This window comes from Nipponia nippon, unplaced genomic scaffold (genome assembly GCF_047370975.1).
Source record: "Nipponia nippon isolate SJK-2023a ecotype South Korea unplaced genomic scaffold, ASM4737097v1 scaffold_5, whole genome shotgun sequence".
NCBI lineage: Eukaryota > Metazoa > Chordata > Aves > Pelecaniformes > Threskiornithidae > Nipponia > Nipponia nippon.
This window is the reverse complement of record NW_028262369.1, coordinates 72,803,358-72,830,929: the sequence shown is the minus strand read 5'-3', so window position 1 is coordinate 72,830,929 and position 27,572 is coordinate 72,803,358. Positions and strand designations below refer to the sequence as shown.

The 27,572-nt window shown below is 36.1% G+C and overlaps 1 protein-coding gene across 11 annotated transcripts in view; it reads left to right on the top strand.

Moving 5' to 3' along the window:
- Positions 1-27,572, top strand: part of NBEAL1 (neurobeachin like 1) — an 89,754-nt gene that overhangs the window by 47,420 nt on the left and 14,762 nt on the right. For 9 of the 11 annotated variants that reach the window (XR_015699134.1, XM_087733915.1, XM_087733921.1 and 6 more), the window contains 28 exons: positions 138-257; positions 1,482-1,785; positions 2,764-2,849; positions 3,290-3,379; positions 6,308-6,476; positions 7,531-7,664; positions 8,061-8,220; positions 8,317-8,419; positions 9,172-9,328; positions 9,946-10,104; positions 10,479-10,638; positions 10,916-11,004; positions 12,493-13,074; positions 13,662-13,837; positions 14,196-14,349; positions 16,270-16,398; positions 17,058-17,363; positions 17,474-17,623; positions 18,582-18,739; positions 19,459-19,583; positions 20,360-20,486; positions 21,612-21,760; positions 22,614-22,747; positions 23,641-23,742; positions 24,957-25,052; positions 25,155-25,279; positions 26,541-26,681; positions 26,778-26,908. Coding sequence is in view for 10 of the 11 variants with exons in the window: in XM_087733915.1 (XP_087590041.1) it covers positions 138-257; positions 1,482-1,785; positions 2,764-2,849; positions 3,290-3,379; positions 6,308-6,476; positions 7,531-7,664; positions 8,061-8,220; positions 8,317-8,419; positions 9,172-9,328; positions 9,946-10,104; positions 10,479-10,638; positions 10,916-11,004; positions 12,493-13,074; positions 13,662-13,837; positions 14,196-14,349; positions 16,270-16,398; positions 17,058-17,363; positions 17,474-17,623; positions 18,582-18,739; positions 19,459-19,583; positions 20,360-20,486; positions 21,612-21,760; positions 22,614-22,747; positions 23,641-23,742; positions 24,957-25,052; positions 25,155-25,279; positions 26,541-26,681; positions 26,778-26,908 (4,516 nt within the window). In the remaining variant the exon portion in view is untranslated. The remainder of the gene's footprint in view (positions 1-137; positions 258-1,481; positions 1,786-2,763; positions 2,850-3,289; positions 3,380-6,307; positions 6,477-7,530; positions 7,665-8,060; positions 8,221-8,316; positions 8,420-9,171; positions 9,329-9,945; positions 10,105-10,478; positions 10,639-10,915; positions 11,005-12,492; positions 13,075-13,661; positions 13,838-14,195; positions 14,350-16,269; positions 16,399-17,057; positions 17,364-17,473; positions 17,624-18,581; positions 18,740-19,458; positions 19,584-20,359; positions 20,487-21,611; positions 21,761-22,613; positions 22,748-23,640; positions 23,743-24,956; positions 25,053-25,154; positions 25,280-26,540; positions 26,682-26,777; positions 26,909-27,572) is intronic. The other 2 variants (XM_087733917.1, XM_087733922.1) reach the window with 2 other exon arrangements.

Below are 27,572 nucleotides of genomic sequence, written 5' to 3'. Positions count from 1 at the left end.
ATCTTCTTGTTGATCCTTTGGATTTATTTTCTTAAGTGGTTTCCTCACCAGATTAGGAGAGATGAAGTTAAATACTTCTATACAGTCATTTCACTGCTTTTTAATAATGACTCAATTATTTTATATTGCTTAACCAGCACAATATAACTATTGTTCACATGCCTGGAAAGAGGCCCTTTGGTCAGAGCCTTGTGTACATCTATGTCAATGGACAGCAGAAGGTCTCTGCCCCACTTCGATTCCCTGCCATGAATGAAGTAAGTTCACCTTCTGAGTCATACCCCTGTCCTGGTGAGCTCTCATAGAACAATGAGAACAGAGTTGGCTTTTTTAATTTGGAAATTGTGTAAGAGTTTAAGATAGCTTAACCTATTGCTAATAAGCTTCTGTTCAACTTTGTACAGTGTCCAGAATTAATTAGTGCTTGTTTAGTCATCTCAGTTTGAAAAACAAACAAAAACAGATTATTTTGATTAGATTGTGGGGTTTTCCCCAACATAATTACCTGAACATACTGACATAATTTATGAGTAAATTGTAATAAATCACACCTCTGCCAGTAGGATTGGTGTGACAATGCTCAGTGAGGAATATTCCCTGTTGTTTTCAGCAATAACTTTTTACTTGTATTTTCTGTATGTTCCCTTAATATGCTAATCTTACAGCTGCTTTGTTAGCTGGATAAGCAGTTTACACACAGTTAATCTAACCATTTTGAATGTGTACACATTTAGCCTAAAAAGACACACTAGCCATCAAAATGAGTATATGTCATGTTTAGTTTTCTTTGTAAGCATTGTCCATTCTTTTTGTGGAACAAATCCAGTTTAAACTGGGCTACAACACTGAACATTCTTCCCTCTTTTGTAAGTCCTAATTTGATATTTGTTAAATATGTTAAGCAAACACTTAAATTGGACACAGTCGTAGTAAAATCAGTGTAACGCTTACTTAAAAAATGAGAGCAAATGTAATTTCTATTGCGAGATAAAACTCTGGATTAAAACACTGAATAAGCACTATAAACATCAAGGTAGCTAAAAGTAGGGCAGGTAAGCTTCTGATGAGAGCATCTATTTGAGAGGAATAACTGATATGAGAAATGTACAGTAGCAGATATGCCGGGCTAGTATTTTGGAGTATAATCCAGAAGAGGAACGTTTACCAGGGTATCTGGAGTGCCATCCTTTCTGGCTTTGCTCCTGCCAGAGGTCACACAACAGTTGAGGTGACCAAATTGCTCTTAATTGGAGAAAGGGCACTCTCTGCTGTTGTGGAAAGTATACACTCTTTTTTTTTTTTTGGCCTACTGTGCTGGATTGTTTCTTTTCCACAGTGCACCAGAACTTGTTGCTCTTGATTTAGTTTATTTAGTTCAGGTTTGCCAGAGATAGTTGTCAGATTTACTTTCTAAACTGTGAAAAAAGGAAGTTACATTTACAGTATGTTTTGTTTCCTTTCTTCCATGCGTGACTCTCCAGTCCTTTACTTCTTGCTGCATTGGTTCAGCTGGTCAAAGAACGACAACTCCTCCTCCGTCTCAGATACCAGATCCGCCTTTTTCCTCTCCTGTTATGCCCCATCGGACATCACTTGGGGGCATTCTCTCTACAGGAAGTTGGGGTGGGATGCTTGGAAAACCAGAGCTCATCACCAAGATGATCTCAGCAGGAACTCAGGACAGTGAATGGGGATGTCCAACATCTTTGGAGGGCCAACTTGGATCAGTTATTATCTTTCATGAAGCACTGCAACCTCCTCAGGTGAAAGCGTTATATTTAGCAGGTGAGTGATCATTGTACTGCTTTTAGTGGAATAAGAGGGATGAATGATGGACAAGACCCCACTGAGCCTTGCTCTACACAGACACATAATGAAGAAGTTACAATCCAGAAGTATTGCAGAGCTGACCTAAGTGAGAGGGCTTTATAACAAATAAGCTTAAAATGGAATGATAAGTATTTTATGAATTTATTTAAAATAATAAATAAAATAATATAAATTAAACATTTGTTTAAAATATGTTTGCATAAGCTTGTCTATTTATCATATGTACAGACCTGCCAAAATCAAAATGTTAGGTTGTATTTTCACTTGTAAGTTCTTAACTTCTGCTACTGTTTGCCTACATGTGAGTTTACAGTTAAGACTCTTTAAAGTATTGCCCTTGTTTTCATAGGCCACTTAAAGGTGATTTATGCTTGAGGATTTTTCCACAAGAATCAAATAATAATTAAGGGGTCATTTAAGAAAAAAAATACTCTGATAAGCTATGTCTTGCAGTTCAAGGTGTTAAGGTATTAAGTTCCACTTAAGGTTGTTAGAGATTAGCATAAAAACACTTCCATCATTTAAAGGAAATATTTTATATTACTAAACAAAACTATCTTGAAGATTACTCATTTTCTGGACATTTGCGCTTGATGACAGATTGGTGACAAATATGAGATAGGTATTTGTAAAGACAGAAACATTAGAGCTGTTTGAATGTATAAAAAAAATCCTTCTTTATATGGTTCAGCTTTTTATCAAGAATGTATTTCTTTTTAAGCAGACCCTATGGAATGAAATTTAAGTCATAGAGATTACTACAAAGCATGTCTCAAATAGGTATGGTTCAGAGCATCCTATTTGTTGTTGCAACAAAGTATAATAGTATAACATTTGTGAAGGTCAACATTAATATCCAGTGGACTCCTAAATACGTATGTTATAAATATAAATTTTATATATAATTTATATAAAACTTTTTTTTTTTAATAGGTCCAAACTGTTTAACTCCATGGAAGTCTCAAGACGCTGAAGTAGCAGATCTCCCCAGTAAGGTGCTGCTTCATTATACACCAAAGGTATGAAAAGATAGATAATTTCACTTTGATTACACAGTGTGCAGTAATTTCAGAATATGTTCTAGATGATCTTTTTTTTTTTTTTTTGCTTTGAAATGCTGTTTCATAGAACAGGTGAGCGTGCCATCTTTACGCTGTGGTTATTATGGGAAGATAAGGAGCAGTGAGAACTTTCTTTAACTGTAGTCTTGTGCAGACATAGTAGGTTTTGTTCTTTTTCTTGTTTGGCAAAAGGACAATTATCTTGTACAATTGGGAATGTCAAATCTAAAGTAACATATGTGATGTTCCAGGGGTTCCAAATTGTTCAAATACTTTAATATCAACACAGTGGTGCTAACTTCCTGAGACATATTATGCATCATTCAGAAATCTTACGCGTTCAAGGCTCTTTAACTTGTTTCCTAAATGATATTGTAGCCTCCTTATTTGTTTAACAGGCCTGCAGAAACCCAATTTGTCTTGACCTGTCTGCAAATCTTTTACATGGAAGGCTAACTGGAAACAAAGTAGTGAACTGGGACATCAAGGTAAATGCATACTGAAGAAGCAGAACCTGATGTCAGTATGACAGTGGCTGTATACGTTCACCTAACTTTTGGAATGCTGCAAGTTATTATCATAAAGCAAATGACATTTAGCAGATACAGCATGTTTTTGTAATGAGAATTAATGGGTTAATGCTGTAGCTGGAGTAGTATTACATTACATTTATTGAGAAATTACAAGGGCTACTGGTCTTAATGTCACAGATAATGCATTAAAATATTTTGTGGTAGCTGACTACTCTTTGTAATCTGCTCAACGTATGTTGTGTATTGAACCGTTTTATCATCTTGAGGGGATTGTTTGTCATTGTCTTCTTGCAGTTTTAAACTCTGCATTAGATTAAGATTAGTAGGGTTAAGTTAACACTTGTGACTTTTGCTGTGTTAGTAATATTAAAAAAAAATTATTAAATTGCAGGCTAACTTCAGCAGAAAACACAGTGTGCAGTTAAAATATTACCAGAATCTAGCATTTCTTCTTAAGAGATAAGTTAGTCTAGTTATCTTATTTACTTTTGGTTTGGGGTTGGCAGGACTAGATGATCTCACAGTCCAAAAGCCTCACTTCAGAGAAAACACCAAATATTCACTAAGGTGTTATAACTTATTCTGTCTCTGCTATACACTAGTTGTCCAATATTTTTTCCTTATTGTTGGATACTTTGGGATATCTGATTCTGACAGGCTATGCAGATCATCTTTGTTTAACTTTTGCTAGCAGTTGTAATCACAGCATTACTGCTATATTAGTATTAGAGCTTAAAATTTAACGTTTTCTGGCTAAACCTGTTTCTACTCTCTTGCTCAAGCATTCTATTATAGCGAAACTGTCCTATATTTTGGTTTTTGTTTTGTTCTCTTAACCAACACATAGGATCCTTATGTCCTTCTGGTTAATCAGTTAATTTCTCAGTCTCATGCCACTGACAGTTCAGGTCTGATTTATACTATAGCATTAAAACTCACAATTTTGTCAACTCAGCACTGCCAATGAGATTTAGTATTAGTGGTTTAGACTTTCTTGGTGCTCCACAAACAGAATACCGTTTAGGCAAGTTACATGTCCATTAGATGTCTTCTGTTTAAAATAGCAAATGGTTGTCGTCTGGTTCATGGAGAGGAGGAGGAAACCATGAAAAGCACACCAGCTTAACAAATACCTTTGTGTACCTGTCTGCTTATTTGTTCCCTGATCACTAACACACATTAATATAAAAAAATCAAAGTCAGACTTAGCTCTGTGCATGAGGAAATCAAGTTATTTGTAGTGTCAGAGTTTGATCCAGAACCAGTGACATAAATAAGGATTTATTTCTTTTAAATTTAGATAAGATACATCTAATTCTGTTTTATAGGCAGAATCTTTGATTAAGGGCTCTTAGGTTTGAGAAAAAATAAAATTCAAAGTCTTAGTGTAGAAAACTTGTCAGTAGAATACCACATCTTGTTTTGTCTTGAGGAAGAATGTATGAGCAAATAAATATGAGAGGCTTTTTTTTTTTAAGAACAGTGAACAATCGGGTGTACTAGCGTACTAATTAATAAAGAAATATTGTTATAGCTACACTGTGTATGCTGACTTGTGGAGGTTAATGTTAAGAAAATTAAGATACTTGCTAGTTAATTTTGCTATGATATGAATAGTTTGAAAATACTGCAGTTTGTTCTCTTCACCCAGTAGTGGGAAGAGGGGTGGGTGAGGAGAGTTTGTATCTCTAACTTTATGGGAAAGCATATTGTGAGTACAAGTTTTAGGAAATCATTCATTAACAAACACGATGGGATTTAGCACCCTCTTGAGGAGGACTAGAGTGAGGAAAAAACACAAGAGCTGATCATGAACTCCTGTTCACGAGGAGATAGATACAGCCTAGAAGGGGCTACAGTTACTCTATTGCAGGTCTGTGGTGCCTCTTGTTTTGCTCAACAAACATAGAAATCTTCATCTGTGAGATAAATTTTTTGCAGATTTAAAAAACTTTCTTAATTTAACTGTTCAATTTTGTTAAATTCACCTTAATAAATGCGTGGGCTGGAGAGGGGCCATCATAAAAACACATGCAACGAAGTAACAATTGAAAAAGTAGAAAACGATGGAGAAGAAACAGATGACTTTCTCCACTTCTCCCCAGCATTTCTGACTGGGAAGGGAGAGTGATATCCCACATTAATAGACTGGCTTACAGTATGTTGGGTTTATTTGGCTGTTAAAATTTTACTATACAATAGTTTTCATTGGACTAAGCTGAGTAATTGAATAGGTGTCTCTGGCTAGCTTGCTGAGACCCTGATTTTCTAAGTGGCATTCTGAATCACGTCTGGAAATCTTGTGATTTGAATGTTATACCTTACCACAAGAAGCATTGTTTGAAGTCTCATGCTATCCCTGCTTTAAGGGGGGGGGGGGGGAAGGGGCTTAGGAGACTTGAATTTTAAAGAGGTTTATAATTGAGGTATGTGTAAAGTTACTTTAAAAAAAAAATTAAATTTTATTATTTAACTGCCTGAAGTTGAAATCTTGCAGGAATATGATTAAAGCACAGGTGTGTATAATCTTTTCTTACTGCTTGCTGCAAGTAACTTAGGAATCAGAAAAATAGGTTTTTCCTGTTTTTCAAATATATTTAGCAGAAGATTCATTCTAAGATTTGTATCCTTCAGTTTTCTGTATTTATGTGGCCAGTGGAGGAAGGAAACGTAAAAATGGGCTTTCAAAACAAGAGCTGACAGGAAGGCATGTGTGTAATTGCAGTGTCTAAAACTTGGGTAGCTCTGTTAAACGCAGTGTTTTAAACTAGTTTCAAAGTGGCATGTGAAACACTTGATTAATTTGTGAGTATGTAAGATTCCTTGTACTTGGAGTAAATTTCTGTAACGGTGATGTTTTCCCTCCTTTTTCTCTTGATTTAGGATATGATCAACTGTATTGGTGGAGTAAATGTGCTGTTTCCATTGCTGGAGCAGATCAGTTTTCTTGGTGGACAGACGCCTGAGAAGTCTGAAGGGGACATGCTACCTCCAGAACTAGTTACTCCTGTAGAGGGAGACTGGGTGGTATTGTCATCCACAAAGGCATCAGGTAGGGAAAGTACAGTTGAACTGAAATAATTTTTAAGCGTGATTTTAAAAGTCTTCCTATGAGTGACAGAAAGTCGTTTTATTATGTACTGGCTTCTCCAGAGTACCTATGTAAAGCTGAAAGGCTCGCTCTGTTCCTAGATATCTGATGTGGGTACTGAATAGCAGGAGTTCAGCACTATGTAAAATTAGCTTACTAACGTATTTCAAATATAGCTATACTTAATAGCATTATTTTTCTTTTCATGATTTACTATTATATTAGTGTAAAAGTATGCAGTTTTTTAATTTCTGTTCTGAAAGTTTGTTCTGATTATTCTGAGAAATTGTTTGATGCAAAGCCTACTAATATCGATAGGAGGATCTTTCACCCAGCTTGAGTGCTGGGTCAGACAGCCACACAGAGACTTTGCAGCATCAGAACAGTACTGGTTAGCCTTTAGCCAAACTTAGGAAAATGTTCAGACTCCTACCTCTTCTACACACAGTCAGATTTTAGTATTACAATTAAAAAAAAAAAAAAAAAAAGGAAAGGAAGCTTTAAGAATAGATTTTTTAAAAACTGTTCTAATATTGAGAGTGAACTTTGATCTTAAACAGAAACCACTGGGAAATCAGACCTTTCAAGAGAAAACAGCGTGTTTTTGTTTCAAATATGAAATGGTAGATTAAAGTAAAAAACCATCTTTTTCTGTATCTTCATTTTTTGCATATCGTGGCTAGAAAGTGGCAGTTATTCTCTCTCTGTAGTTAAAACTGAAGCATATGTAAAGGATTGTAACTGAAAGAGAAGTTTGTAACCTACAGCCAGATGGATGAAGCAACTGAAGTCAGGACTGGTGTCAGTTTGTTCTGGAGAGTCATGGAATGGCTATGATGCTGCACTGGAAAAATCTAAAGACAGCCTACAGCTAGGTAACAAACAGAAAAGGAGTTGAGAAGTTCAGGAAATAGCGAGGAATATGAACACTTGATTTTACTTCTTCCCCTGTACTTTTATGCAGTGGTCCAACAAAAAAACATGAGGCTTTTGCTACCGTTCTTCTGTTTTGCAGAAGCACGCCTGGAAAAGAACATTGTTGCAACTTTCATCTTGATGATAAAACACTTTATTCAGAGACACCATGTTAATCAAGAAAATCTCATTCACTCCCATGGAGTTGCCACCCTAGGAGCCTTGTTACAGAAGGTGAGCAAATTTGAGAAACATCCATTAGTAATGAATGGTATGGATGAGGGCCTGATTACTTTGAAACATTCTGAGTTTGGCCAGGATGCGAGGGTCTTCAAATGTCTCCTTAGTACATGCTTTTTTTTCTCATGTTTCTGAAAACAAAAAGGTGTGAGGAGTTCTGCAAAGTGAAACATGGTGTTTTGTCTTTTTTTTCATGTTCTGCTTTTTTTGTTACAGATGCTGTGTTGTATGATTCTTCAAACTAGACTGGTTTTGTGTTTCTTGTGTTGCTTTAATGGAAGCAGACATTGCTGAGATGATAAAAGAATCTCAAAATTTGATTTTAAAATCAATGACATTTATTAGGATATTCAGTATTTTAAGTGCTAACACCTGTTGTTATTTTGAAAGGTGCCAAGCAGCTTAATGGATGTGAATGTACTGATGGCTGTACAGTTGTTGATAGAACAAGTCTCAGTAGAAAAGAACATGCAGCTTTTGCAACAGATGTATCAACACTTACTTTTTGACTTCAGTATCTGGAACAGTGGGGACTTCCCCTTCAGAATTGGTGAGCTCTTGGACTTGGGCAACTGTGCAAAGACACAGTACTATTCACTTGACATAAATCTTTGTCTAGGTTCTAACAGAAGACTTTATATTGTAGGGCATATACAATATCTTTCTACAATCATCAAAGACAGCAGAAGACTCTTCAGAAAGAAATATGGTGTGCAGTTTCTTCTAGACACACTCAGGATTTATTATGGGTATGAGTTTCACCTCTTCTAACTCCTCCTCATCTATTGTAGGTGGCTGTTGGTTTTTTTTTTTTTTTTTCCCCCATCATCCTAGTGAGAAAATTAATAAATTTTGCAGGTTGGCTTTCGATGGTTGACTTAATTTTCAAATTCGTATAAATTTTTTTTTTCCATTTGACTTGCTACCTTTTCCTTGACTTTAGTTTTTATGATAGGATTATATAAAATTTATGTCAATAATAGAAATACTTAGAAAGGTCCTTAAAATTACAAAATTGAAGGACTTGTTATCCAATACAAATTAAGTCATAGATCATTACCATTATGAAAAGAGAGGGTGTTTATCATTTTAAGCTATTTATTCTTTTATGTCCTTGTAGAATTTGAAGTAGGACTTTTTTAGGAATTTAAAATTTTAGCTTTCAGTCTTGGTGATTTGTATCTGCTTATGAATATAGTTATGTCATTGAGGAAGATTGGCTAGAGACCCTGCTCTTTTGTTTAGAGGGTGGGAGGGGGGAACCTGAAATCCTGACCTGTATGCGGATCAGTACACGTCTATATTTCAGGGCTTTTATAGACTTGGTAAGTCTGATCTACTATTGCTTATTACTATTCAGTTGCCTTACTTCAGTAAAAATTGATAGCTTGTGCCATGATATCTGGGTAGATGAAAAATTACAAAACTAGAACAATCAAATTGCTATTAATGAGTCATGAAGAACTTCCTTAGGTTGCTTTTCCTGTCTGTTGGTGTATAGGAGTGGCTGTAAAGACAGTGATTTGGCTCCTGATGACCTGAGAACAATACGGACATCCCTCTATGGACTGATCAAGTATTTCCTGAGCAAAGGTGGAACACATGAAGAAATACAGAGCATCATAGGATACATAGCTGCCACCAGTGAAGAGGAGGAGGTATCCAATATGCCATAAACTAATAGTTTAAACTGTACATGTTTTGGTTTTGCTTCTTGGTGTTTAGAAATCTTGTGTCTTGTGTGCTTAAAAGAGGGGGGAACAAAAAAGAAAAAGACCACAAGCAAAGTGTTACTTGATGTGTGGTTCTGTTTAGATGTAGCTGAGGCAGGTTATAGAAGCACAGTGGAAACTTGACATAGTGCTCTGCAGGTGGCCGTATTTTTACCAGTTGTGTTTTTTGGTTTTTTTTTTCCCCTGAAGAGGGTAAAAAGTGCATTGTGTGTAATACTGCCATTGGAAAAGTTCTCTTAGTTTACAAAACCAAATGAATTGGACTTCAACTGATCATAAGTTGTAATGATGTGGTTTCTATTTTGTAAACCTCAACAGAGCTTGAACTTGCTTTGTAGCTCTAATTACGTTTGATAAGGTGTTTTATATATAGAAAAAATGTATCCAAAAAAATCTAATTTTAAATGCGGTGATATTGAGCAGATAAAATATCTATTTTATAACAAGCAAAGGGTAAAATTTAAAAGCCAAGAAAATTTTCCTCAAACAGAGCATGAAGTCTGAATGAACTGTGGATTAATTTGGTTGTGTTAATTTTGTAGCTCTGTGGAATTCTGGACGTTCTCTTCAGCCTACTTCATTCCAGCCCAACCCCAGACCAGCTTTTTTTATTGCTTTTTGAACCAGGGAATGCTGACATTCTTTATGCTCTGTTATTGCAACAAAGATACTCTGACAAGCTTAGAGAACTTGTGTTCAAGGTAATGAATTGAATTATATGTTCTTAAATTAATCAATTGAACATAAATTTATATTTTTCAGTGGTCTCACTACAGAAGTGTATGCAATTGGAGAGATACTAATCATTCAAGTTTTAATTTTTTCTTCCCTCTTCTGTTAGGTTAGCTAGATGTTATTGTTTACTGCTGTAGTCACAATGGAATTGGTGCTCTCTTGAAGTAAAGTATTGGGATCTTTTAAAAAAAAAAAAAGAAGACTCAATGTTGTTTGAGTTAGCTTACAAAGTAAACTTTAAAAACAGTGGACCAGCATGTTATATCATACACAATTATGTTTAAGAGGTCTGGATGCTCCATTGTGTTTATTTTGCATTTGTGTGTACTTTTTCTTGCAGATTGTGGAAGAGATGCTGAAATGTACTAAAGTTTATGAACGTAGTAAGCACCGTATGAGACTCAGAGAAGTGGGATACTCTGGACTGGGGCTCCTTTTGAGTGAATCGCCAGTTACTGTTTCTCTTATTAAAAACCTTCTTAACCAAGTTCTGTATGCAGGTAATTGGCAAGTGTTGTGTATGCCATTAGTAAACTCCTGCTGCTCAGATGCAAACATATTTGGGTTTTTGTTCAGGAAAACCAGAGCTGTTACCTTACAGAGCTGTTCTATTTGGAGTTCCTATTAGTCTCAGCTAATGTGTTCTTAGTTCCCTGAAGTTTGTTTCCTTTACTACCCCTGGATGTAGAGGTGACTTCCAAGGCAATTTTTAATATTTAGCTGTTACATTCTCTTGCATGATATTGTTTGTGGTGTTTTTTTCTTTCTCCCCTACAGATCCTGCTGTGAATTATAAAGATCTCATAGCTGTAGTGCATCTGGCTCATAGATCAGATATAAACGTGAGAGTGGTTATATGTAGAAAGGTTAGTTGTCTTCTTTAAAACTGGAATACTGTCCTTTAAGCCCATAAGCTGTACAGTGTGATATCTTAATTATTTATTTGAGACACAGTGGTGGTATTTGTTGCTACTGCGTTCTTTAGCAATGGTTTATGTTAAAAATGAAGCCCATCTGTCACTTAATGTTGAATTTTGTGTTTTCAAGTCTGTTGTGGTTTAACCTGGCAGTGGGTTGGGGGAGAGAATCAGTGGACTGGGGGATGGGGGAGAGAATCAGGGAAAAAAAAGTAAAATTTGTGTGTTGAGATAAAGGCAGTTTAATAGGACAGCAGAGGAAGAGAAAATAATAATAATAACGATAAAAGAACATACAAAACAAGTGACACAATGCAATTGCTCACCACCTGATGCCCAGCCAGTTCCTGAGCAGCGGTCCCCACCCCCTGGCCAACTTCCCTCAGTTTATATATTGAGCATGATGCCATACGGTATGGAATAGCCCTTTGGCCAGTCTGGGTCAGCTGTCCTGGCTGTGCTCCCTCCCAGCTTCTCGCTGGCAGGGCATGAGAAGCTGAAAAGTCCTTGACTAGTGTAACCACTCCTTTAGCAATAACTAAAACATCAGTGTGTTATCAGCATTATTCTCATACTGAATTCAAAACACAGCACTATACCAGCTACTAGGAAGAAAATAACTCTATCCCAGCCAAAACCAGGACAAAGTCCTTTCAAAAACCAAAACAAAAAGCAAAGCCTGTGTCATGATTCTCAAATAGCTTGTATTTTCTACAGGCCAAGATAGCAGACACGTTGAATTACTGAGTTTTCTCAAAGGATGCTCAAGACCATGATCAAAGTTTTGTTTGTATTCTTAATATGTTATTTTGATAGAACATATTGTGGTTCAAAGGAGTGGTTGTGGATGCAAGGAAGAGATAGGGAAGAAGCACTGACTTTTTCCTAAACTGAGCGCTCTCTGGGTTGTATTACTGGAATTAGTAGCACTGAATGTAACTATGAGGCACTATATTGTCTATTAAGGTTTCTCAAAGTGAAAAAAGTGAAATGATAATGTACCCTATCGGTAAGCTATTTATACTGCAGCTTTCTCAATTTTAGCTATTTAATAGTTCCTAATAAAGCAGATTTTCTGTTCTAGATTTTCTTTTTTTTTTTGTAGACTAGTGGCTGGATAGGATTATTTGTTGTGATAACTGGCTTTTGCAGGAATTGTTGCAGAAGAGTGGCTGAAATATGAGGACTTACTAATATACTTTGATGGCTTCTATTCTCCCCTACTCCTGAGAATTTTTTTCTCAAATATATATTTCTAATGAGAAAAATGATTTTGTGGCTTGTTTGCTTATTATTGCTGATTGTGGCTCTTTTACAAGGTTCTAAAAAAAGCAAAAATGTTGTAAGATCGTAAAATGCCTAATTGAAGAGCTATAATGAATGCAGTTACAAGCTAAAATTAATGTATAAGTATGGGATATCTTCTCCTATTCTTAGGTTTTGCACCTTTTGCATTCCCAATTGGATGCAGCACAACACATTTCTCAGCAGCTAGGCTGGCAGGACACTTTGATTAGACTATTCCTGAAAGAAAACTCAGAGGTCCGGATTGGCTTTAAAGAGAACAGGGCTGATTCCTCAAGAGAAGAGGAAAAAAAACCTCCTGCTGAAGAGCTTCAGAAACAGCAACCTGATAAGACAGAGGGAGACAAAACTGGCAGCTTTGCATCTGTTAATGGTCTGTTTGATCAGTGGAGTTTAGAAGACAACAAATCCCTGGATGTCCCTGCTCATTTCTCTGTTATGCCGCTGGAAGATGCATCCACAGCAGAGATGTCTTTTAGGTCGGAGGACCGAGAAGAATTGTGGCACAGTAATCCTTCACATTTGAGTTTAGATCTGTCCAGTATTGACTCTTATGAATTGGCTGATGTTGTGAATCAGATGACAGATAGCCAGCCCAGCACACCATCACCTGTAGAGAACACAAAACCATTCTCTGGGCAGCCTGACAAAGAGCTGGATGTTATAAATGATGTGGGCATCACCGCTGATCTTTCTTTATTTGAAAACCAAGGAGTAAGTAATTCACTCCCTATGTGGTTAATTTCTCCAAATGTCTGTAATTCCTTTTTATTTTTTTAATCATTTCCCTGATGGATAATTATTCTCCTTTTTTTCCCTTCCATCTTCCAACAGAATAGCAAAAAATATAGCTCTTCTATAGTGAGTAGGGGTACTTCCTTTTGTAATGTGTCTTCTTTTTTAGTTGTCTAGTTAGAATAGCTTTGGTGTTAAAAAAAACCAAAACAAAACCACTATGAACAAACAAAGGAAAAACTACAAACACCCTCCCCCACCCCCTTCTATATTTCAACATCCTTTATCTTCCAGAGGAAGTATGGAGCAGACTTGCTGTGAAAAAATAAAGTGTAGCTAAAGGTCAGGTTGAAATAATGATGTAGAAGTCAAGTCAGTATGTATTGCAACATACAAGCAAGCCACACTCTCTTATATTTGAGTTTTTGTGTATTTAGCAATTGGATTATAGACTGCAGAGTTTTCAAAAATGCTGAAATATGGAAGCATAGGGACTGTGATGAGTGAGAAACATTTAGAAAGTTTTCTAGACTAGAAGGGATGTAAATATTTCTCTTCCTTTGTAGGGGGGTGATAATGAACTCATGCAGTTACTTACAGACATCCTACTGTGTATAATGTGGAAAGGCATTGAAAAATCTGATGATGCTGCTTGGATTGAGAGAGGACAGGTGTTTTCTGCACTGACCAAACTTGGGATATCTAATGAGTTGCTGCGACCTTCTGATGAAATAAAACTCAAGTGAGTGTACAGTTCAAGGACGGGTTCTTTCATCCCTTTTGAGGAAAAACAGGAAAAGGAAGGGAAGGGAAGGGGTGGGTGTTTTCCAACAAGATACACTTTCGTTGCTCTCTTCATACACTGTCAGAAGTATATTCTGCTACCTATTTAGTAGTGTCATGTGGCCATAAGGTTTTGAAACTGTATCACTGGTTTCATGAGCTTCTCAAAATCTCTTTTACCTCGTTGGCTTATCAAGAAGATGGAAATTATGTCACTGCAGGCTAAGAGATTCAATTAAATACTTAATTGGATTTTTTTAAAGCCACTTACACTTAGAACATGTAATAATTACTTTGGGATTTTGTTTTCCATGCAGCTTGCTGGAGAAGATGTTAGAATGGTCAGTCACTGATAACAGAGATTCAAAAGCTCTCCCTACACATGCTGAAAATGCTTTCAAGCTCTTGCTAATTGTACAAGATTTCCTGCAGGCAGAAGGACTAGTTAATTCAAATTTATGGACAGAAAAGGTACAGTAACTGAATAATGGAAGTACTATATATAGGCTGAAATAGTAATGAACAAGTTGTCAGCTTGGATACTGTCATCCCTTCTAGGCATATGTTTTTATACTATAGATATTACAGAGTAAGGGTTCATAGTGGAATGGATTAGATTGCCCCTTAATGAGTAAAAAAGTGTGAATACTTGCTACAGGGAATATAGTTAATTTTGCAACTTAAATAGGCCTATAAGTGGTACTCTTTATTGAAAATCCAGGTCTCTTCAGACTGGAGAAATACTTAGAAAATGTAGGAGCTAATGTAACAATGTCAGTTGTAGCCTAAGCAGATTTCATGCCATTTATAAGCATGTATGACTCATCATGTGTGTCCTGAATAAATGACCAGCCACAAATCTGCTCTCCATTGCAAGTTGAGAAATGGCGCTTCTGGGCTTTGACCCATACTGGAGTTGCAACATGATTTTGTGCATATATATGCAAATAGCTCTATTTTATATATCAGAATCAGAAACATGAAGTCTGATGAAGAAAATGACTAGCAAACACAATAAGTAGTAAGGTAAAGAGGCTTTCTGTCATCTGGCTGTTTCTCCTGCCTTCTTGACATACAAGTTGTAGACACACTTTATTTGCCGCAACATTTATGTAATTTCTGGCAGTGGTCTTGCTTCCTTCACTGTCTGATTTGTCATTGAATTTCCATTTTTCAAGGCTAAAGGGGGGAGGTATTATATGGAAACCATCATTATATCACAACAAATCCTTAAAAAAATCATGTTTTTTTAAGGCTACTTTTTTGAAAGAAAAAAAAAGTGTAACGTTAAGAATTGTTAACACAGTAATTCCTAAACTGTTCTCCAAAATGCCTGCTTATAAGTAAGCATAGCTTAATCTTAAAGCTTTTAATTGTTTGTTTTTAAAAAGTCTCATCTTGATAAAAGCTTTGCCTTTGTTGTGATTTAGCTTTGTGAAATCTAATTAGAAATGAGATCTGAACTTTGGAGCAATGAGAGTTGTGCTTGTTGCCAACTCTGAATTGGAAATAACAGTAGTTTCATAAATTATCTTCTGCTGTGCCTGGGGAGAATTTAAAGCACCATAATATTCTAAGCAGGACAGCTTTCAGTCTGCCACAGAAGCATTCGTATGATTCTGGGGCTTAACAAAAGAATGATTTTACGTTTGAGTAATTTATTAGGGAATGTATCAAGGTATGTTAGTTTTAAGCAAACATGTCTGGATGGTGAAATGTGCCACTTGCCTTGTGAATACCTACCTTTCACAAGGTTTGTATCATTTCTAGTATCAAAATACTAACAGAAAGGATTTCTTTTTATTTATTTTTTAGAAGACATTAATAGTTGTTATGAAGTTTCAAGCATTTCACTAAATCAGATATTCATGAAAGAAGCCTTGTTTTCCTTCTAAGGGTACTGTGCATATTGCTATTGCTGGTAAATTATACTAGCATTACACTCAAGTAATTTAAAATACAAAGCAAAAGAATGAAATAAAATCCCATATATACACTGAACCCAGAAATTGCAAGTTGGTATGGTATCTGTGCTATTAATAGTGTCTTTTCAATTGTAATAATCTTGATGATGGAGTCTCTAGCTTTTCTAAGGAAATGGCATTTAGTGGAGTTAAATTATAGGAAAAACATAAGCATATATACTATATGCTGGTTTTGGCTTTATTCAGGGGAGATACTTCAGTTAATGTACTGGGCTAGACAGATTTTTGTAGTCAGGAATTGTTTCAAATTACTGGTTTAACTGCAGTGTGCAGGGATAATTTTCTGGGTTTAGGTAAGTTAGAAGTGTAAACACAGCCTCTTCTTCAGCTCTTTGAAATTATTGTGTCCCATCTGGAGTAGCTGTTGTTAATTTTATTTCATGCAATTCTTCTGTTTTTATAATAGCTCTTGGAAGAACTAGTGACTCTCATGGATAGCCTGTCAGTCTGGTACTCTGTTGGCCTAGAAGCAATCAGGCTTTCACAGGTGCAAGTCCAGTTGCTCCTTGGATTCATTGCACAAGATAACTTACAGGTTTGTTGCAAATTCCTGCAAGTGGTACTGTGTTCTAAGTGCATGTTTGATGTAACGGTTGTGGTTTATGGAGGAACTGCTCATACCCGTGAACAGACGGATGGCAGTCCTTCATCCTTCTATAGGGAAGGTGTTTTATTGGTTTTTACCATTCGCAAATTCACTCTACAGTCCTGTCAATGTGCACCTCTTGAGCATGAGAAAGAGGTAGAGGGCAAGCTGTTTGAAGATGGCACTATGTAGGCACTAGTGGCAGTAAGATAGTGATTCTGATCATGACTTTTTGTTTCTACCATAAAATACATTTGGTAGCGGTTTCAGGTTTACATACATTAAGTGCACATGAACCTGGACTGTTCTACCAAATCAACATTTGGAACAAAGTTAGCAGAGCTGTGCCTGGAATATGAACCCTTCAGTAAAGCCAGGATTGTTAGTTTAGGTATGTGATTGACTTAATGCAGCTGTGTGACTTTGGGGTTGCAGCTGACTCAGGTTTGGTCATCACAGGATGATCAGTGCCCATATTTGATGCATGTGTGCCTTCAGGCTATCTGGGATGCAGCCATAATATGTACATATTCCTGTGCTAAAAAGATAGGTGCTCAAAATTACTGTTTTGAGGATTACATTCATTTTTTTGTTGTTTGTCTGCGTAGGTCTGTGCTATGGCAGCAGCCAAACTAAACACCCTCCTTCAGACCAAAGTAATTGAGAGCCAGTCTGAAGCATGCTACCTCTTGGGGAAGCTAGAAGGCATCTTGAGTAGATCGATTGAAGAGAGGACAGAAACGTACTCATTTTTGATTCCCCTTGTTCGGACATTGGTATCCAAGATTTATGAACTTCTTTTCATGAACCTGCATCTCCCTTCGTTGCCTCCTACTAATGGCAGCCCATCTTTCTTTGAGGACTTTCAAGAATACTGCAGCTCTGATGAGTGGCAAGTTTATATTGACAAATATGTAAGTAATAGATTCTTTTTATATCATTTTCCCCCTCTTTTTAGCCATGAAAGCAGAGGAACTCATTCAGAAATCACCTTGTGCTTTTTGTTTTGTTTTGATGGAACCAGATTATTCCAAATATGAAGCAGTATGAAGAGAATTCATTCAGACATGATCATGAGCAGATGGCACTTTATTGGAAAGATTGTTATGAAGCATTTATGGTGAACATGCACAAGCGAGACCGGGAGAGAGGAGAAAGTAAGCTTAAATTTCAGGTAAGGTTTTGAGTGAGTGCAAGTTTCTCTTAGAAGAACTATCTCAGGAGTTGCCTTCTAAAAGATGGAGAAACTGAATTCCAGGATGATCCCATTCAAGTGATTGCAGGCAGGTTACTTGTTTTAAGATTTTATGGGCAGTGTGACTATATACACTTGTAGGATATGTGTTTTAATTCTGTTCTTTCTATTTAGGAGTCTTATCTATAAGCAGAGTTATTTCAGGACAATAGGCCTTTCTCATAGTACAGCAACCTAGAATTATGGTCAGCTATAAGCTGCATCTTCTTTTACTCTGATTTGTTTTGAATTATTAAAACCTCTTCTCCATTATGAGATGAGTCAGTGTGTTTTTTCTTTTTTTTTTTTTAATTAACCTTACTTCGATACCATGAAAACATTTAAAACAGTGAACAGTTCCTATTTAATGTGTGGAAAAACTGTTTATGAACTGACCTTTCTGTATAAGGTCCAGACTCAGTTTAAGCATTAGAATTAACTGGTAATTATAGCAAATATTGTAACTAAGTTACATTTCTCTTGTTTTCCCATTGTCATCTTAATAAGGACCCTTGTAGTAAGTCTTTTTTATTCAAGTAGCTAAAGGAGGAATACAATGAGTCACATCCTAGAAAACCAGAATTTAAAGAAAAATCCTACCTATTATAGGAGGATTTCCAATACTGACCACTTTTCTGATGATGAAAAATTGCTTTCATATGGATTCAGCATTAATAATGCTTTCTTCACATCTTTAAGTCGAAGTTTGGTGCCATTTCTTCCAGTACTAAGCTTTTTACAATTTCTCTTGTAAGCATTACCTTAAATTTTCAGAAGTTTTTACTGCTAAACTTTTATTGTTCCTTCTTAATTTATGAGAATTCTTGCAAGCCACAAAACTGTGTTTTCAAAGGTCAGAGTTATTTCAGTGCTAGATTTATTTCTAATGGTCTTTCAGGGGCATTTTGTGGAACCATTCATCAGAAAGGCTCGACAGGAAAATCTGCGGTACAACAGTATGCTAAAGCAACTTAATAGTCAACACACAGCCACTCTGAGACAGTGGAGAGCAGCCCAGCTTTACTTGTTCTCCGAACGTGGTCCTTGGTCTGAAATGTAAGAGTGAAGTTCTTAAATCAAACTGTATACGATGCTTAAAAGGAATTTGCTCACATGACTAACAAACTGTTTCACATGGTTACAACCTTGTCACATTGACTCTGATAATCATTCTTGAGGTGTGAAGTTAATATTGAATGCATCTTTTGTAATGTTTTCTGCATTTAATTACCAAAATGCAAAGTTTGAAGTGAAATGCTGAGCTGGTTACCTGGATACTAGATTTTCTTGCCAAGTGACAAATAAAAATTGGTTGTCAATGAAGCGATTGCAAAAACTTGAGAGATCCTACAGATCAGTGGTTCTGTTGGAAAAGAAAGAATAGACTTTTTAATAAAGATTTTGAGTTTTTGTGCGTGAAGCCAGTTTTAATTTAAAAGAATACATTTTGCCTGTCTTAGCTTTTGGGGAAGTTCTGGATAAAGTGTGTGGGGTTTTTTTATTTATTTTTTTTAATCTTTTAATTGTCATTAACTGAAAGTGTAAGCAATTTGATATATTTCAGTAGAAAAGAAATACTGTTTACAAAGTGCTTTAGGATGATCAGAGCCGCAATATGAAATATAAAATTAAAATGCAGTTTATTGCTTTTATGTTTTACAGTGTACAAGTAGATGATGAGTATTTTTCTAAATATGTACTCTTTTGTAATCAATTCATTCATATGGGTCTTTACCTCCTTTTAACTGCTTTTATGAATATTCTTGTTTTCCTAGGAAACAGCATCCTATTCACTGGAAACTTTCAAATGTGGAAAATTTTTCACGTATGAGACTAAAACTAGTACAGAATTACAACTTCAACTCTCATCAGGATGCCAGTGACCTGAGAGATAATTTAGGTAAAGTTCTATTGTATTTGCTATTTCACTTGTGATTTTTCAGTCTTCTGAAGACAGATACACACTTTACTCTTTGTATTTAAGAATCAGTGTATGGTAGATATGTAAATCTTGATTTTTCTTTATTTCCTCTGTAGTAAAATGTGTAACATAAGAGTGGTGCATTGACCTGAAACAGCATCTTCCTACTGAGTAGAATTCATTTTCCCTTGTTCATTGAAATGTGTATTTTTGTTGGGGGGGAAAAAAAAAAAAAGGAAACAATTAGATCAGAGTAAGCAGGCAGTATTTGTTTAAAACCTTTTAGACCTTATGATTAAAATGTGTAGATATGAAGTCCTTTGTTTCAGAAGTGTGCTAAAGAGCTGAGTGAGTGGTGTAAACTGTTCTTTAAGTTAGGTGTATTGGATATCAAGACTCAAACCAAAAGAATAACACTCCTGTAGACCCAAGTACGCAAAAAACAAATGCAGTGTATTTGCATGAAATCTGGCAGAACACTGCAAAATATTTTATTGGTAATGTCCACATCAGAATTCAGTTTAAAATTTTCTAATGTGTTTATGTTTTCCCTTTATACTGTTACAATTTGACATGTTTCAGTGTAGTTCAGGGAGTATTTTTAGTGTTCTGCTTGCCCCCAAAAGTATTTAAGAAGTCTGGTTGCTTCTTAGCTAAAACCAACATTCAACAGTGGAAGATGCACTCAGTAGTTTAGCTTTCCAAAAGTGTTGTAGCAAAAAAATTTTCTGAGCTGAAATGTCTATTTACGATAGGTGTGCACCAGACACAGCCCTCTAGTGAGTCTCTGCTTCTGGAGGTGGTGAAGCAGGTGAAAGTGAGTGACTTGGAAGATGATGTTCTTGAACTACCAGAAGAAGACACAGCAGCCAGTTCCAATTTGTAAGTACAGCAGAACAGAACAGTTGAAATTTGTTTCTGTGCTAGGGATAAGGAGTGAGAAGCAACTTTGGGAGTTGATTAGCATACAAAGCTTCCCTCTTCCTTTGTCTGGCCTTAACAATCCAATCCAGGGCTTTGTAGTAGTTTTGAACAGCAGACAAGTTGCTGTTGGACTTATGTCTCATTGTTGACAATAATAAAGAGCCCCAGGGAAAAGAAGGCAGAGCAGATGTTTGTGAGGATCCGTTAGTGATTCACTGCTCATGGTCTGAAGATGAAGCTACAAAATTGTTGAGGCTTTTCTACTATGTACATTGGCTATAATTCTCTATATTCCCTGTAAGGGCATAGACCAGACTGGAACTGGCTCTTGCCCATAAATGCCAGGGCCATTCCCTATACCATCAGCTGCATAGCATGGATGTTTGCTTGGTTGGCATTAATCTGCTAGAGTCTCCCCTGTGTTTAAGAGCATTCCAGACAGAAGGCTTGCTGTGCTTCCTTCATGTCACTTGTGTGAATTTAAAAAAAAAAAAAAAAAAGGTGGGGGTGGGGCAGGCGGAGATAGCAAATGCTTCACTCCAGTAACTGGGCATGTCGTATTGTGCATGCGTCTATGTGTGTCTGTGCTGTTGAAGTCCAGTAGAGATGTGGCACTTCTTTGAGTGATACTGATGCGTTTCCTTGTACCTTAAAGGTTATTAAATGCTTGCTTGTGATGTGTCATATCTGTATACTTCTGAGCAACCATTACTTCAAATACTTTTGAAGATAACTTTAGTCACATGAACCAGGACTCAGCTCTGCTCTGGGCCAGATAATTTAAGCACCTAGAAATTAAATAAGAAAGGGAAATGCAGCCTCATCTTTTGATGCTTCAAGGGAGGAAAAGTCCCTTGTGCCTGAGACAGAAATATCAAGCCTGACGAGCGATGTTATGAAATGATGTATGGTAGTCTAGTCTGAAACATCCAAGACTGCTGATGGAAGTAGCTTCATATAATCATTTATGTTGTACTTTTAATGCTATTCAAATTTGATTCTTTTCTGAACTGTACTCTTACCAAGTACCTAAGCAACTGTATAATGTATGCAACCCTGTAACACTTAGTGACATTTTTGTAGGGATGAGAAGGACGAGCAAAGTCAGAAAGAAAAGCTGATGTTGTCTGAAGACTGTGAACTCATTACGGTAATTGATGTGATACCTGGCAGGCTGGAGATCACTACCCAGCACATCTATTTCTTTGATGGTAGCACTGAAAAAGAGGAAGGTGAGGACGATCAATCTCTCTTTTCTTTTCAGTGCAGTTCAGCATTCTGCTTTTAGTAGGCTGAGTTTGATTTTTTTGAGAATGAGTGTCAAACTAATTGTGAAGAGACAAGTTGTGGATCTGTACTTAAAATTAATATTGTACTTGATCAGCAGCTGGCTAATCCCTTCAGAATCAAGAATCTGCAACTGTACTTGCTGAGCTGTTAAATTGATTCACTATTCTTAGTATTTCTTATAAAATTAACTTATTAAAGAAATTAATCATTTGTTGACTAAAAAAAGTCATTACCTCTAATTTGCTGCTTGAATGGCACCTCCCTGTTCTCCCTGACAAATAATGTTTCACTCATACATTGATTAAAAAGTAGTAATAAGTAATGATTAAAAAGTAGCAGTGTGTAAACATTAATCATCTGTATTAATTTAGTGAACTTTAATAGAATATCTACAGTCAAGTATGAAAACAGTGAACTGAAATGTTTGACTACTAATGGTAAAATTTTCAAAAACAGTATATCAAGAAGTTGGCCTTTTGGGAATTCTAAACATAAAAGCTTCTATTTAAGCCTGTTTAAGAAAGGGTTTGGTTCATATTTTTTGTCAACAGAATACATTTTTAATGTGTCTTTGATCAGAACTACACTCCATCAGATATTTCCTGCTGCCTCTTTCTTTCAGCAGAACAATAGATGAAGTTGATAATATTTTCCTAGCAAAATGATTAATCAAGCCACATATAAAATTTGCCTTTTCTAGGAATAAGTCTGGGGTGGTTGGAAATGATACTGCATTATGTCTATATGAAAAGTTTTTGATGTATTCCAAGTCAATAATCAAAGTGCTCTTCCTAGGGGTAGGTTTTGATTTCAAATGGCACCTTTCTCAAATTCGAGAGATACATTTGCGTCGGTACAACCTGAGGAGGTCAGCTTTGGAGATCTTCCTTACAGATCAAACCAATTACTTCCTCAACTTCAATAAGGAGGTATGGGTTTCCCAAATTTTCTTGATTTATATAATTAGCACAAGTGTCAAGTTTAAGTTCACCGATCATGTCTAATTTGAGTCTGGTGTCTTTCATAGTACTGTAACACTAGTAGCAAAAGGTTTGCTAGATATAGCCATTATGGGAAACTAGACTGCAGTCTGAAAACCTCAGTCTGGCATCTAAAAACTGATTAATTGTGAAAAGATGGATAAAAGAAGATTCTTCTTTTTCCTGTCTCTTTTATGATAACGAACAATTATTCAACTAAAATTACATCAGTAGTAATCTAAATATCTTGAAGCCCACACATCTTTTTAAATATTCTGAGCAAATTAATTTCAAAGTAAAGGAGACTTTCTATTTTACCATGACACTGGAAATGATTAATATTTCTATATTCCATGGTTTAGTGAGCTTTTTCGCCTGGATAAGGTAAGTGATCCTTTGTATGTGGGACTAAGATAAATATCAGAATTTATGGTGAGTTACATGCTACTAGGTCAGTTTATGAATAGCTCCTATAAGATGTTGGGTTTTCTTTAAAGTAAATAAATCTTTGCAATAGTTTTGTAGGAAAAACATTGCTGTAATTTTATTTGAACAGCAGCAGTATTTCCTAGAAGACTTCTGTGGGAGCAATGATTTTCTGTGTAGCATCTACGTACACACACACAAAAAAAAAATCACTTGATAACATATGTTGCCTTTGTATCTTGTAACTGAAGAATGTCACATCCGTCCATGTCCAAATGTTTTATGCAGCAAGAGGTAGAAATGTTTAGAAGTGTAACTGTGTTCCATTTATTTCGCATTCTAATTACCAGAGAAGTTGTTTACTTGTCAGCTTCAATCTCGAGAATAATTTTTTTATTAATGCTGTTTTCTAACAGGTACGAAACAAAGTATATAGTCGACTATTGTCACTGCGTTCTCCAAATATTTCTGGGACCAGATCTCCGCAGGAACTTTTTAAAGCTTCAGGTTTGATGCAGGTACGAGATTTCAGCATAAACAGTCTAGAGCATTCCTCTGGTTCTTGAAGGAGTCCTGGAAGGTCCTGGACTACTGATTTTTCTTTTTTTTCCTCAGTGTTTAGATGTCAACTGCCAGCTGCTGTACACTCAGTCTGGTCCCTGAACTTTCACATGCATATTTTTAGAATTGCTGTGTTTTGTGTTTACAGTCAGTGGATAGAGCCAGGATCTGTTGATGTGATTATGACATGTGTTCCAACAAGAATGGAAAACATGTCGCAGGCTTGCTTCTGGGTTTAGTCCATGATCTTGAGTGCATGTTTTGGAACTTCCTTCACTACGTGTGCAAATAACTTTTCCCTGCTACCTTTCCATGATGGGACTTTCAACAAAACCCCTGTGAAGATTAAGCAGGAAATATGGTATTAAGGGAATTAGTAATATTGGTATAAAAGGAAAATGTCAAAATGTCTGTATTACCCTAAACATGGATACATTTTTTAAATGCAGTAAATATATATTTATCTTCCATCTCTTTGTGACACAATTATTGTTTTCTCTCAGGGGAGGAAGCTTTACAAATGACCTTGAAAATATTGGAAATACTTTGTTTTTACTTTCTTTCCCTAATGATAAAAGCTATCATGTTGTATATTTAAGTAGAGAAAATATTGTCTGCAATGAAATGTCTCCATCACCATACAGACAGATATTGAGCCCTTCTGAATACAGCCCTGTCTGTTCTTTGGTTTGAAATATAATAATGGAGCAAAGGCGCAAGGACAATGTTAGTTTACAAATTCCTGTACCATTTATAAATTTATGTATTTATAAATGAACAATTTATAAATAAATTTTGACCTTGGAACTCTAATGGATTTCAAAGTTCTGTTCCCCTTTTTCTCAGGACCTGTTTACCTGCCTTCTTTCTGTTTCTTTCATTTCTGTTTTTCTTCTTTTTTTATTCTGACGCTGCTAGTTTTCTGTTGCTCTGTATTTAAAACAGTACTGGCGTTAATCACGGACATGATTTCAATTAAATACAGGCAGCACAGTCACTGAATCAAAGGGAAAATGAACTTTATTAGGAGGAATTAAATTTGGACTTTCATACCATTCTTACGGTCTTGTTCCACTACTATCCTCTGGCAGATAAATACTGACAAGACATGTAATTTACAATAGTGGTATCTTTGGTATAGTGACTTGCATTGTATCTTTTTGTCCTTCAGAAATGGGTGAATAGAGAAATAACCAACTTTGACTACCTTATTCAGCTGAACACAATGGCAGGAAGAACTTACAATGACCTTGCTCAATACCCTGTGGTAATTAAAATAATTTTAAAATTTTTGCCAAAGGTATGTATTTTTTTCCTATTTTGAATGATGGATTTTTAATTTCAATTTTATTTTTGACGCTTTTTTTAGTTCCCCTGGATTTTACGAGATTATACTTCAGAAGAACTGGATCTGAATAATCCTGCGGTCTTTAGGGATCTGTCCAAACCCATAGGGGTGGTAAATGAAAAGAACGCTAAGGCTGTGAAAGAGAAGTATGTGTTTGAACACTGTTATATTTCTATGTCTTTTCTGGGCCTCCAGGCTAATAACACATTTTAAAAATAAAGTGGTGACAGTGAAATTTTTAAAAGCTAGTTTTATAACATCACAGATGCACTTGCAAAGGTTGTTGATTTGTTGTTTCTGCTGCATTCAGATTAGTTAGTTTATATGGCACTGAATGACAGAACTTACTGTTGTAAATTTTCAATTGTTTCTCAGATGTGGAGATGAAAAACTGAAAGGCTATAGAAACACTTAATTTAATGGCCCAGCAGCTTGAAGAGACATACTGTGTCTCATGTCTGCTTCAAGATAAGGAATGTGAAATCATACTGATGGGTTGAGCTGCTTGTGCTGAGAGGTAGCATTGATCCTAAATCTGTGCTTCCTGCTCTTTTTTCAATCATAGATTATTATCTTTGAAATAAAATATAACTCTGTGACTTCCAGCAACTCCTCTGTAGGTAGGAATGACAAGTACTTACACCCACACATCAGCGTAGCAATCCTTCCTTTTTTGCTAGTGTGGGGAGTGAGTGTGCTATCACGCCAGATTGCACTTGTCAGGCTTCTTCCAAAACCAGCTTTCTTCTGAAAACTTGGAGCATGGAGAATTTTCTTTGAATGATTAAGCTCTATCCCTGACTGTAATGGAATTTGTTCTCTAGCAGTATGTTTAACTATAATTTCTCTTACTAGCCTTGTGACACTGAGGAATATATCAGCCAGATGGTGGTATAGTACTGTAGAGTGAGTTTGCCAGTAAAAAAGGAAATGGGCCTGAGTATTAAATAAATCTCGTTTCTGCATCCTGACACAGTCTCACACACACACTCTTTTTTTTTTATTTATTTTTTTTTTAATCTTGCAGGAAACTGTCGCAAGTCCCTTCAATAATAAATATTCAGCTTAGTGATGTGGGGATTTTTATCTGTTGTATAAAGTCATGCTAAATCACGCCTGTCTTGCCCTTTATCCAGTTTCTGACAGGTGATAGTAAATGCCTAGGGTGGAGTATAAGAACAGGTATGCGAAGGCTTCATGCAGTGTGCGTTTCTGTCTTTCATCAGTCTTTTGCTTAGGGACTTTCTAAGTCAAAATTGGAATCCTCCTGTTTAATAGAACTTGATGTATTTTTCTCTCATAGATTGCTGTGATCGTTTCTTTTGAATCCTTGCCTCCAATAAGCATAATCCACATGTAAATCAGTTGTAGTGCTCAGTTGTATTTATAAAGATTTATTTTTTTTAGATACGAGAATTTTGAGGATCCCCTTGGGATAATTGACAAATTTCACTATGGGACACATTACTCAAATGCTGCTGGTGTCATGCATTACCTCATTCGGGTAGAACCTTTCACAACACTTCATATCCAACTGCAAAGTGGCAGGTATGCTGTGAGCAAAGAAGCAGCACCTTTATTTTTCTTCCTTATCATTTTACGGAGGGAATGATCAAAGTCTAACCTGAGTTTTCTGATCCACAGATTCGACTGTGCTGACAGGCAGTTCCACTCTATTCCTGCTACCTGGCAGACACTCATGGACAACCCCAATGATGTCAAGGAACTTATCCCAGAGTTCTTCTACTTCCCAGAGTTCCTGGAGAATCAAAATGGTAAACTGACTGCTCAAAATGTTCTCATAGAAAACTGTTCTTATGTTCTTCACAAAACTGTTCTTGTATTCTTCAGAAAAGAATTGTTACAACCATTTGTGAATGCTGTGGAACACTTCTTATTTAACCTTTATAGCGTGCTTGTAGAAATTATTTTAATCATCATGCTGGCTTCAAACCGTTTAATGAAGACACCAGTTGTGTTAAGCAGCAGCCTAAACGTTTGTAAAATTCAGACTGGGGGCTTAAGGATGGCTAAAAATAGTGTTGTTTACCTAATGTAAAGTACCAGAGATGCTCATTTGGATGTTTTGAAAAAGTTAGCAATAGTTAATACTGATTAAATAGTTAGCAAAAGTTAATACAGATTAATTAGTATTCTTTTTACTGGGTTCATTGGGTGATAGAGTCTGGACATCTTCGAACATGTGACTGCTTTTGTTTGTTCTAGGTAAGCAGCATATTTTCTGCTTATACTGTTATCTTCCAATGCAGTGTTGTCACCTGATTTTAGAGCCATGTAAGGTTTCAGTACCCGTCAGAAGGAAGAAAAAAAAAAAGCTGTTTACACTCATATATAATGCTGATTGAAAAGACAGCATCTTGCATTCTGATATGAGAGTCCTAGCTATTTTTTAACTCACATTTATTACATAGGGAATTC